Raw genomic sequence first — 12,070 nt, 5'->3', positions numbered from 1 at the left:
GTTTCAGATGATGTTGAATCGTTCTAGATAGCTGCCAAATGTAGAAAATATTAACGCAGCTGTTATAGTTTTATGAATGTAAATCTCGGTTGATTATTGCGTGAACAAAAGAAATTATAATTAATGATTTTTATTAGTCATACTTACTTTGAACGAATGTTGGTTGTGTCCCATACAACAATATAATAAATTTGAAAACATAATTACTCTAAGAATTACTTTAATGAATCTTTTATTATAACAATATGCATAGTAGTGTATCAAAATATTTAGAATATTACATATTTATTCAGTAATGTAATAAGTTTGGCATAGGACATAAGTACATCTTGTCTACATTCATATAAACTACTATTTTCTCGATGCTACTAGTGGGTATAGCTATATTTTCCTCGTGAATTCTTTCTATTACTTGACATGCTTTGTAGGCCCTTGTAAAACAGTTTTTAGTCTGTACATAATTGCATACTGTTAATTCAATACCATCAGAGATATCATCTATAAAGGCAACAATACGTATAAATTGCCCGTCCTTCAGCAATGCAAATGAGTTGTTTGAACGAGTTTTTGATATCAGATGTGATTCATACAGACAATGATTTTTAACCATTTTATAGAAGAATTCAGTAGAATGTGTAGATAAGTGTAATAAATGCAACAGTTTATCATCTGCTTTATATCGATTAAAATATAATATGTTACTATTAGATAAATGAACATTTTGGACATTTCTTAATAGAATATCATTACAATATTTTACAACATCATCGTCAGCTTGATGAATAACTTTTTCTTCTACTACGGAACAACTGTGGCAGACGTTTATGAACCTTGCAACTTGATGCGATACACCTTTAGCACACTTAATAGCTTTTAAGAGGTGCTGATTAGCCGATTCGAAGCTAAACGTGGAATTCGTCCACAGAGGTCCCCAATTCAATACACTTTTGCTTGCATGTAACAAAATATGTACATTATATGTCATGGCTTTCACATTGTATATTTCTTGGACTTCACCTACAAATTGATGTAACATTTCGTCAGCTTTATTTAATTCGTCAATATGAATATTATCTTTCAATAATATATATAAGGCTTCAACAAATAGTAACCAGTGCTGCATAGCTTTTCTGCTCAAGATAGATGGAAAAATAACAATACTATAGTACAAGACGAAATTTTCCCATTCCCGGGCCTTCCAATCTTTTCGACAACTTAATCTTCTACAATAACGAGAAGCTTGCTGAGGAATAGTTATCATGTTCATTTTGTTATCAAGAGCTTTAATAACATCGTCGCTCAAAACGTCCAAATGATAAGAAGTTAATTGCTTTGCAACACCTTCTAATGCCATATGCATATAATCGGGAGTAAATCCTTCAATGATGTCGAATTTCGGTAGGTTAATAAGAGGTGAAGGGTTCTTTACTCCGAAGACCGGGGGTTTCCCCGGAACCGCTTCTAACATGAGAGACACAGTATCATTGTGATTTCGAAGTTCTATTGGTGCATTCATTAATGGATATTTCATAATTCCATGATATTCTCCGGGATGTAAGCACCAATTACATCCATATTTACCATTGTACTGAGTTAAGCCTTGAACGGGAGCTCGGGCAACAGCATCAACACAACATGTCTGTACATAAATTTTCAGAGTTCGTTGTTCATTTTTTATTTTAATAGGAACTCGACATTTATTAACAAGATCTACAAATTTATCTAAAAATACTGTCATGTTTGGTTTTTTATTAGTAAACAGTAATCCGCATACTACTAGTTTATTTGTTCTAATTTCTTTCGGTAGTTCGTTGATCATCAGATACAGTGGCCAAATAGAATACTGAGAGCACTTAAATTTCGGGGCTCCGTCAGTATTAAATACTGCAGTAACATAATTATCTTTCTCTTCATTTGGTAACGATTTAACGAACTCAGTATATTTTTTACCATCATAAACATCACTAATATGCCCTTGCTTATGCACTCTTTGATTCGTTACATAATAAAAATAATCCTCATGATTACTTATAAGATCCGAAATTTGTTGTGCCGGGTTTATTAAGGTAAAAAAGGTTGAATCGGTATTATTCTTAAGATTAATTGTAGAATTGCAGACATTACAAATACTACTAGATGGTATATCTCCAATTTTTCCTAAATATACTGAACATTCCTGACAAACAACGTGATATTCCACACCCTCTTTCGGATTGACAAGTTTATCAATAATATGTCGCGAATCTGGTAATATAGGAGTCTCAAACATACTATTAATGAGCTTGAATAAATTTATCAAGCCAGAGAAAGATAACTCATTAGAAATACTAAATTTCAAAATCATTAAAAAAATTTCTCCTCTACTTTTGTTCATTGTTGTTGAAATTTTTTCAAAAAAAGCTTTATGCTCAATAAACTCCTTCAAATTACCGATCTTGCCATATATATTATTCAATTCATTGTTCAGAATTATTTTAGATAGTTCGATTCTCCAATTCCATTCAGTTGTGCCGTACGTTGTATCTTCTACGTCTCCATCATAGATATTTTCTACATTAATATCCTAAAGAATATGACGTGTTAAAAATTTATTAGAACGATAAGTATATAGCAAACTGCATTTTACAAAATTCGTTTTCTACTTCGTACAAATTGCCCTACTGAAAAAAATCACGTGATAAACACGTGACTTATCACGTGATAAATGACGCGATATTAGTAATCAATTGATCATATGGTTAATCACGTGATTATATAATTGAGAATTATTCACGAGATCAGTCACTTGATTAATGATGCAGCCAATCACGCAATTAATCACGCAATTAATCACGCAATTAATCGCGCGACTATTCACGTGATTTACTTACAATAATTTTTGTATTATACAAAATTTTTAAAAACGAAAAATTTAGAAGTAGGATGCCTAATTTATGTATGATTAGTTGCGTGATTAATCGCGTGACTAAACTTTTTTGACAATTTTAATGATCTGAATTCAATTTGTAAATGTTTTTAAAAAACAGTTTGCTCTAGAACATAAACAAATACTAACCTCTATAACTGTAGACTGAGCATCAGTATTGATAAAAGTATCCTGCTCTATATCCATTAAATCATTTTCTTCTGTCTCTACCTGCTACTTTCAATACATAATTGATTAATTTTGTTAGTAATAAAAAAAATTAATAAGTATACATTATTGCAACTCTTCATAATTCAAGGTACTTATTATCGTGACTGAGTGAGTGAGCATTAAAAGTGTAAAGCATATTTATTGCCATTTTATTTTGTATGATAACCCTGCTAAAAATAGTCAATAGGGATCGATTAAATTTTTAATCGAATTTTAAGCTGAATCTTAATCACACTTTTTGTATTAGAACTCGATTAAAATCGATAGAATTGATAGGAGTCGATAAAATTTAATACGAAAAGCAACAATTAAAGTCGATAGTTAATACCAACGATTCGCGTTTATTAACTTTAATAGTCATTTTTCGTATAGAGTTTTATTGATTCCTATCGATTCTATCGATTTTAATAGAGTTCTAATACAAAATGTGATTAAGATTCAGCTTCAAATTCGATTAAAAATTTAATCGACCCCTATTGACTATTTTTAGCAGGGAAGGGAAAAATTGTAAACATGAATTTTGCGACGAATAATTTTTTTAGTAATTCACGTGAGTAGTTACGTGAGTACTCACATGGGTGCTCCTGTGATTACTCACGTGGATACTCACATGAGTACTCCAGTGATTACTCGCGTGAGTAGCCACATGATTATATACTTACGTAAATACTCACGTGAGTACTCAAGTGAGTATTCACGTGAGTAATTTATCGATACAATCACGTGATTTCTTACTACTTTTGTATAAGTTTTAACTTTAACTTTATTTCAGAATACATTTTAAAAATCATGTCTGTTCCCTTCCTGCTGGAAAAAGCCGATTGAAATCGATAGAAATCGATAAGATTCACCATTCAAGTCGATAAGATTTTTTATCGACTTGAATAGTGAATCTTAATGCCATTTTTTGCATTAGGGCTTGATAAAATGCGATATAAGTCGATATAGGCCGATATAGATCGATACAGGCCGATGAAAACTCTATGCGAAAAATTACAATTGAAATCAATAGACTCAAGATCATCTTGAATATTATCGATATCAATTGTAATTTTTTACAATATCTATATACAATACAATATTTACCTATATCGGCCTATATTGACTTATATCGCATTTTATCAAGCCCTAATGCAAAAATTATCATTAAGATTCACTTTTCAAGTCGATAAGACATCTTATCGACTTCTATTAACTTTTTCCAACAGGGCTATTATCAAAAAATTTGGATCCTCTTTTTTTTATTTGAAGTTCTTTATAAAATAATTAAAATCCCTAAAATTGACATAATGAGGACCTATTTAGGTGTTACTATCCGTATGATAACACCAAAACTCTGACTGTGAGCTTAAAATTTTTTATTTTACAAAATTAAAAAAAATTTTTGTTTAAATAAAATTATGGATATTAAGCTAATTATCACCTGATTATCAGCTGCCGTTTTGGCACATTATCAGCTAATTATGAGCTCATAATCAGCTGAATATAAGATATGTACTATCTTATAGAGGTAGAGGCAGGCTAATTTGAGGTTAGGAGGTTAGGATGGCACACACATATTGATTTGCTTACAACTCGATAAACTACATTTAATCATAATGCCAGTTAATAAATTAATTCAATTTCATAAATAATCTAATTTGCTTTATTCAAAACAGCCCTACTTCTCAATCTTCACAAAGTTTTTGTGATCGCGTACACTGAACTTCATTCCACTTAACTAAAGCAATTAAGTCATCAAAATTTATTTCATGTTATTTGGTTAAACAAATTAATAGATATTATTTAAATTAGCATGATAATAGTGCAAAATATTATATCTTGTTTAACAAAACTTAAATTACAATGAAACCATTAGAATTCATTCATCGTGACTTGTCGAGCACACTAGATACAAATTTTAAATCTTGCTTGGTATAGATATAGATCAGATGCTATTAGAAAATTCTTATCTTTTAAAATTAAAAAGTACGACCCAATGGTTAAGATTCTTTTGAATTTTTCCAATAGCTTCTGAACTATAAAATAAAAAGTTATTGATCTGTACTCTTTTCGGAAATGCCAAAAGCTAAAAAATAAGTTAAAATAAAATTTATCATGTAATCATTTTCATTAGCTGATTTCAGATTTTGACCAAACACCGATGCCAAGCAAATTTTGAAATCTAATGTACTCGATAAATCACAATGAATGTCCTAGTAGGTTCATATTAGGTTTAGTTAAATGTTAAACAAGACATTTCGACTATAATGATGGTGATATGAATAATGTCTATTAATTTTATTAATCAGTTGTAAATACCACACAGTTTAATATGACGCACCGAACAAAGACAGATAGGTAGATGGACACTACACTTTATATTTAAATAAATATAAGTTTTTATAGAAATAAAAGCAAATATAACATACAAAATTATACTACAGTACATTGTCTGATTTTAAATAATAATTATCATCAAATTAATAAATTGTGTACATACATTATTCTGAAATGATCAAGTCTGTACACAAAAATTGAGAAACGTGCGTTCAATATTGTAATATTAGTATTCAACTGCAATAATATTATTAATAACAAACAATGAATTTTTCAATGTATAGTATAAATATAAATTAAATGTTTAATTTTGTAATTAGATAAATCCATAAATTTTGTCAATAAGTTTTAAAAAAAATAAATAGGCCTTCTTAATATCATTATTTTTAAAAGTTGCAAAATTATGTATACTATTAAAACATTACTTTTAAGAATATATAATTTTGTTTACCACTTCAGTATCTGATGTATTCAGATCAAGATTATGGCGTTCAGCTGTACGCGGTATAATAGCTGGATCTCCATCAAATAAATATTGCTTATACCTCTTCATTATGCACTATTTATCACTATTTAAAATAATCTATTTATTTCAATTATTATCTAAGTAAATAATATGCATACATATAGATTACATGCGTGTTGACACCTTAGAGCATATACTACATGGAGGAAGGACGCTTACGGCGACAGTGTATTCGACTCACAGAGAGAGAAAGTTAAACTTTTCACTTTTGTATATATACATCAACATGTATAGATCTACAGTCCGTTCCGTTCCCTTGTTAGTTGTCTCGTTTCGCGTCTTCTCGTTGCTTAAAATAGAAAAGAGGTATCCCCTCTATTGTTTATAGTCTATGGTCTATATAATCTTTCTGCTTTGATCGACGATGTATATATATATATATATATATACATGTGTGCGTTATCACTTATCTTTTGTGATGTGCAAACTATACGAAGTAGTATTTTATATAAATTATTATATATTTTTACTGTTTTAAAAAAACTACGTAATAATAGTTTAGTGATGGCTAAAATAAAATACGCATGTATTATCACAAAAGATGATCCAAACAAAAGGTATTGTAAACCAGTTGATGTTATCTACAAATCTAAAAAGGAAAAAGAACATATATCTCCATCTAATGCACAAGATTTTGATGAGAGTCACGTCTATCAAGTTTATTGGAGGTCGTGTGGAAGCAACTGTAACATTGAAGATAAATGTTGCTCATTTTACAAAGCTCATATTATCAGTCTAGGAGGTTAGTATATTTTAAGATATGTGTCATTTGCAAAAAAATGGATACTTCTGAGTCAAATTATGGCTCCAAAAAAATCTTATTTTTTTGCAAATGACCCATATACATATTCCTTATTGCAACTACTTATATATTTAATTCTATTTTAATTTCTTATATATCTACTTATCTTCTTACAGAATCTGAAGATAAGACATTAGAAGCAGCTAATAAAAGGCAAAAAAGATTTCGATTAAAGAAAAAATTGATACAAGCTGTGAATCAACTGAAAGTACGGTCGAGGAGGAAGTACAAATATCCGTAAGTCTTTATTATTGTTATTATTTTTATAATCCTCTATTATATAAAAGGGCTTAACGTACCCATGGGCCGTGAAGCCTCTCGGTTTCCACATCTTTTCTCAATTACTTAACATTTAGTAGTCATCTTGATACATAAACATCGTCTACAGGAAAATTTTTAATTCGTATCTCTTTTAAATCTTCTTTTAAAACCTTGTGTTTAACAACAGCATTGACAAGGGTAACAATTTCAGACCCGTCTCACAGAACACGAAAGTGAACAGTGCCCCTCAATTAAAACACATAAAGTCAACATAGGCACAAGTTTTTATCACAAAAAGTTAAAATTTTTTAGTTACTTATACATACAGTTGACGTTATTTTGTCTATATCGCATCTAATTTGATTTTAATTAAAATTTTTTAGTTACTTATACATACAGTTGACGTTATTTTGTCTATATCGCATCTAATTTGAAGTAAAACCAATTTTTCACACTATTTATACATATTGTTACGCATGCTCAGATTTTATTGATAAACAAGAGCAAAATATTTAAATAAATATAACCGGCACAGCCTTCCGAACGTTTAGTCTGCTCTGATACTAAAATATATTTCTAATGAAAAACTATATTAAAACATTCTAGAAAATTTAACATACAAAATTAGTAATATTTGTAATATTGTAATGTTAGTAGTATTTTAACGTACAAAGTTGCTGGCACGTGCTGCTATCTGTGTACTATTATCACATTGTGATATTAACATACACAGAAAAAAAAAACTCGCCTAACCTTTTATATCTTTGTAGTTATTATTATAATATAATTTTTTCAAATTTTCCTTAAAGCTATAAATATTTATACCTTACATAAATGGAGTGACGTTAGGAGCGGCTGACCCTGCTAGTTATATTATTACTTTTTATTATGTTTAAACACATGCGTATATTGGTGGTTCTCTGTAGGATAGATTATTGCTAATCGAGTTACATAGGTCCAAGCTTGTCAATTTTGAAGTTTTTGTATTCTTCTCATGTTTTTATTAATGGGTAATTGTAACGATAATGTTAAGTTGACACTGAACATACTGTACACAAAAATACCCTACAAAAATTTATTCTCCTACACGGAAAAATTATACATAGATATTTTCTACATAAGAATTCCCTACACACGTTTATGGTTATTTTATTGCCTTGCAAAACTCTACAGAAGCGTATAACCTATTATTGTAACAATGGTATAACAATAGGTTATACGCTTGTGTAGAATTTTGCAGTGGAGTAAAAATAACCAAAAATGTGTGTAGGGAATTCTTATATAGAAAATATCTTTGTAGAATTATTCCGTGTACGAAAATAAGTTCATGTAGGGTATTTTTGTGTACAGTATGTTCGGCGTCGTTAAGTTCATGTTTGAAATTTGAACTATAAGATGTATGTATTTATGTTAATGTTATTTATGGCTATAATAACCAAAAAAAACAAGTACATATATTTATTATCTATGATCTAAAATACGTTTGGTGCTAATAGGAAAAGTCGATATTTTAAAAATTAATCACTGAAAATTGCTGTACGACATAGATAACCCAACCAATTTTTTTTTTGATTTTCGGTTTTTATTATTCTTTACTGTCATGATTTTTTCAAAACCTTGGACTATTTATTTTTGAAAATGTGATTCTATTTAAAATTAGCACCTTTTTTATCATAACAATTCAATGAAATGGTCAATCTTGAAAATCTTGCGGGAGAAAATAGAAAATTATAAGCTGTTGTAGAACCATTATTAACATATTTATTAAATAAATTATATATTTAAAAAAAATGAAAAATATTTTTTTTTTTTAAATCAAAAAATGGCCATTAAATCGGCTTTAATTGTCAAAATTAGAAAAAAAATTTCCCGAATTTTACTAATATAACTATATTTTTTAATAATAATTTCATATATATGTGTGTGTGTGTGGGCCTTTGCTGCGTGTTTTTATCGCTATCAAACTATTGTCGCTGTCAATTTCCTACATTTACACCCCCCCCCCCCCACACACACCCCGTCACTCACGTGATTACTCACGCGTTTACTCACGCGATATCTCACTTTGCGATATACTAATATTACGATACGAGTGCGCAAAGTGGATCGTTCCCGCACAAGCAAAGTAGTGTGGTAGAGTAGTTTCACCCTCGTGGGGACAATATCGCCCGAGCGAAGCGAGTATCGTACGATATTTTATGAAATAACGTGAATAAACCGAGATTTATTGAGTGCATTTTTGCACGTGCGTGACCTAAATCGAGGTTTAGGCCACGGCGTGTCATAAACTATTATAACCAAAATGTCCATTTTTAAAAAAAAATATAAAAAACGCTTGCTTGTACAGGTAAAAAAAATGAAAAAGGCCTGCTGCTGAGGTTAGCGCCCAAGCGATTTTACGTGATATATTACATAAAATATTTATGCTATGAAAGGCAATATATAATATTGTAGTTATTTTGTATAAAATGATTGTTTAAATAAACTGTATATTATATTTATAGCAATCGAGTAAACTTGCTACAAGTAAAGGAAATATTATTAACTCCAGTAATGTTATCCAAAAGTACAAAAAGAGCATTTTATTACAAACAAGAAAGCAGCTTTGTCTCGATGATGCAAATGATGATGATAAATCTACCGATGAAGGTGTAATAAAAAAAAGGCGCATATCAGAAATGTGTGAAAACCTTAGTTTAGGGTAATCAAAATTTCTATTCAAAGGCTTATAATTATTTTAAAAACTTCTTAACGTCTGTAAATGTAAATAAACATGAGAATTTATACAATTGAATGTTAGCATGTTTAATAATGTTATTACTTTTAGACAGAAATTAATGGTTTTTAAATCGAATTTTAAATTAAAGAATTTCCTTAGTATAAATGTGTACCCTGCTAACAAAGTTAATAGAAGTTGATAGAAATCAATAAGATTTTTTATCGACTTGAGACTAACTTTTAATACCATTTTTCGCATTAGTACTTTATAAAAGGCGATAACATCGATATAAGTCGATAAAATTCTATATGAAAAAATTCAATAGAAATAGATGGAAGTTTAAGAAGATTGAGTCTATAGCTTTTAAGTGTGATTTTTCGTATAGAATTTTATCGACTTAAATCGATGTTATCACATTTTATCAAGTTCTAATGCAAAAAATGGTCTTAAAAGTTAGTCTCAAAGTCGAGAAAAAATCTTATTGATTTCTATCAACTTCTATTAACTTTTTTTAGCAGCGTACATACGTATATTTTTATATTTTTTTAATTATTTTTAATGCAAATGAAATAGTTTTAAAAATAATACAAATTATTTATTCTGGGTTGTAGTGCAATTGGTGATTCCACGAAATTACTAAACAATAAGGAGCCACGCATCGTTTTACAAAAGATACCATTAAATACAATGCCTACTCGAAACGATTCAATGTCATCTGGGTTTTCTACACTTCCATTAAAACTGTCGAGACAGAAGTCCTTCAACTCGAACCTTTTTCTAAAATCAACTGCTCCTCACCTTCCTTACTTGCAATAAAACCTAAAGCGAAGTTACAGTCTTGCTTGTCACAAAATGTTACGCCAAAGTCCACGATCGAATTCGAAAATAAAGTCACGGTCTAGGTTTAAGTCACGGTTTAGGTCTAAGTCACGGTCGAGGTCTAAGTCACGGTCTAGGTATAAGTCACGGTCGAGGTCTAAGACACGGTGTAGGACTAAGTCACGGTCTAGGTCACGGTCGAGGTCTAAGTCACGGTCGAGGTCTAAGACACGGTGTAGGACTAAGTCACGGTCTAGGTCTACGTTGCGATCTAGGTCTAAGTCACGGTCTAAATCTAACTCACAGTCATTGTCTAAGTCACTGTCAAGATTACAGTCACCGTCTAGAATGAAATCACGATCAAGATCACAGTCGCCGCCAGGAACGGAGTCGCTGTCAAGATTACGGGCACTTTTCAAAGTCACAATCAAGATCACAGTCGCCGTCTGGATCGAAGTTACAATCTAACACTAAGTCACGCTCTAGGTCTAAGTCACGTTCTAGATCTAAGTCACGTTCAAGGTCAATTTCAAGTATCGTTGGTGGTGTGTCTTTCGACCTCTCAAGATTTTCGTCAAAATCAAGGTCTAAGTCACGTTCTAGGTCTAAGTCAAAGACAAGGTCAAAGTCAAAGTCACGTTCTAGGTCTAAGTCAAAGACAAGGTCAAAGTCAAAGTCAAGATCTGAGTCAAAGTCAACGTCTAAGTCACGTTCTAGATCTAAGTCAAAGTCAAGGTCAAAGTCACGTTCTATATCGAAGTCAAAGTCAAGGTCTAAGTCACGGTCTAGCTCAAAGTCACGGTCTAGGTCAAAGTCGAGGTCTAGGTCAAAGTCACGGTCTAGGTCTAATTCACGGTCAAGGTCAAAATCACGGTCTAGGACAAAATCACGGTCTAGCTCTAAGTCACGGTCCAGGTGTAATTCACGCTCTAGGTCTAAGTCACGATCTAGATCTAAGTCACGTTCAAGGTCAATTTCAAGTATCGTTGGTGGTGTGTCTTTCGACCTCTCAAGATTTTCGTCAAAATCAAGGTCTAAGTCACGTTCTAGGTCTAAGTCAAAGACAAGGTCAAAGTCAAAGTCACGTTCTAGGTCTAAGTCAAAGACAAGGTCAAAGTCAAAGTCAAGATCTGAGTCAAAGTCAACGTCTAAGTCACGTTCTAGATCTAAGTCAAAGTCAAGGTCAAAGTCACGTTCTATATCGAAGTCAAAGTCAAGGTCTAAGTCACGGTCTAGCTCAAAGTCGAGGTCTAGGTCAAAGTCACGGTCTAGGTCTAATTCACGGTCAAGGTCAAAATCACGGTCTAGCTCTAAGTCACGGTCTAGGACAAAAATCACGGTCTAGCTCTAAGTCACGGTCCAGGTGTAATTCACGCTCTAGGTCTAAGTCACGATCTACGTCTAAGTCACGGTCTACGCCTAAGTCACGGTCTACGTCTAAGTCACGGTCTAGGTCAAAGTCACGGTCTAGGTCAAAATCACTGTGTA

At 31.3% G+C, this 12,070-nt stretch overlaps 3 protein-coding genes across 4 annotated transcripts; 1 reads left to right on the top strand and 2 right to left on the bottom strand.

Moving 5' to 3' along the window:
- Positions 1-203: 203 nt before the first annotated feature.
- LOC116416221 lies at positions 204-6,171 on the bottom strand. 2 transcript variants are annotated; one of them, XM_031923894.2, is made up of 3 exons: positions 5,907-6,171; positions 3,056-3,139; positions 204-2,563 (listed from the first exon to the last, which is right to left on the bottom strand). In XM_031923894.2, exons 1-3 carry the CDS (start codon positions 6,006-6,008, stop codon positions 290-292), a joined length of 2,460 nt encoding a protein of 819 aa, XP_031779754.1. In that variant the 5' UTR covers positions 6,009-6,171; the 3' UTR covers positions 204-289. The 2 variants fall into 2 exon arrangements, with proteins under 2 accessions (XP_031779754.1, XP_031779755.1); XM_031923895.2 differs by having other exon boundaries at positions 3,056-3,142; positions 5,907-6,117.
- Positions 6,172-6,280: 109 nt separating this feature from the next.
- Positions 6,281-10,829, top strand: LOC116416222. Its single transcript, XM_031923896.2, has 4 exons — positions 6,281-6,723; positions 6,900-7,020; positions 9,549-9,745; positions 10,375-10,829. Exons 1-3 carry the CDS (start codon positions 6,372-6,374, stop codon positions 9,697-9,699), a joined length of 624 nt encoding a protein of 207 aa, XP_031779756.2. The 5' UTR covers positions 6,281-6,371; the 3' UTR covers positions 9,700-9,745; positions 10,375-10,829.
- Positions 10,830-10,984: 155 nt separating this feature from the next.
- LOC116416229 lies at positions 10,985-11,904 on the bottom strand (the record flags this gene model as incomplete). The annotated part of the gene is made up of 1 exon (XM_031923907.1): positions 10,985-11,904. A coding segment is annotated over one exon (920 nt), but the record flags the coding sequence as incomplete, so codon positions are not given.
- Between the last annotated feature and the right edge of the window lie 166 nt (positions 11,905-12,070).

Source organism: Nasonia vitripennis (genome assembly GCF_009193385.2).
Source record: "Nasonia vitripennis strain AsymCx chromosome 2 unlocalized genomic scaffold, Nvit_psr_1.1 chr2_random0001, whole genome shotgun sequence".
NCBI classification, from domain to species: domain Eukaryota; kingdom Metazoa; phylum Arthropoda; class Insecta; order Hymenoptera; family Pteromalidae; genus Nasonia; species Nasonia vitripennis.
The sequence above is the reverse complement of the archived record's forward strand: the minus strand, read 5'-3'. Positions and strand labels throughout refer to the sequence as shown.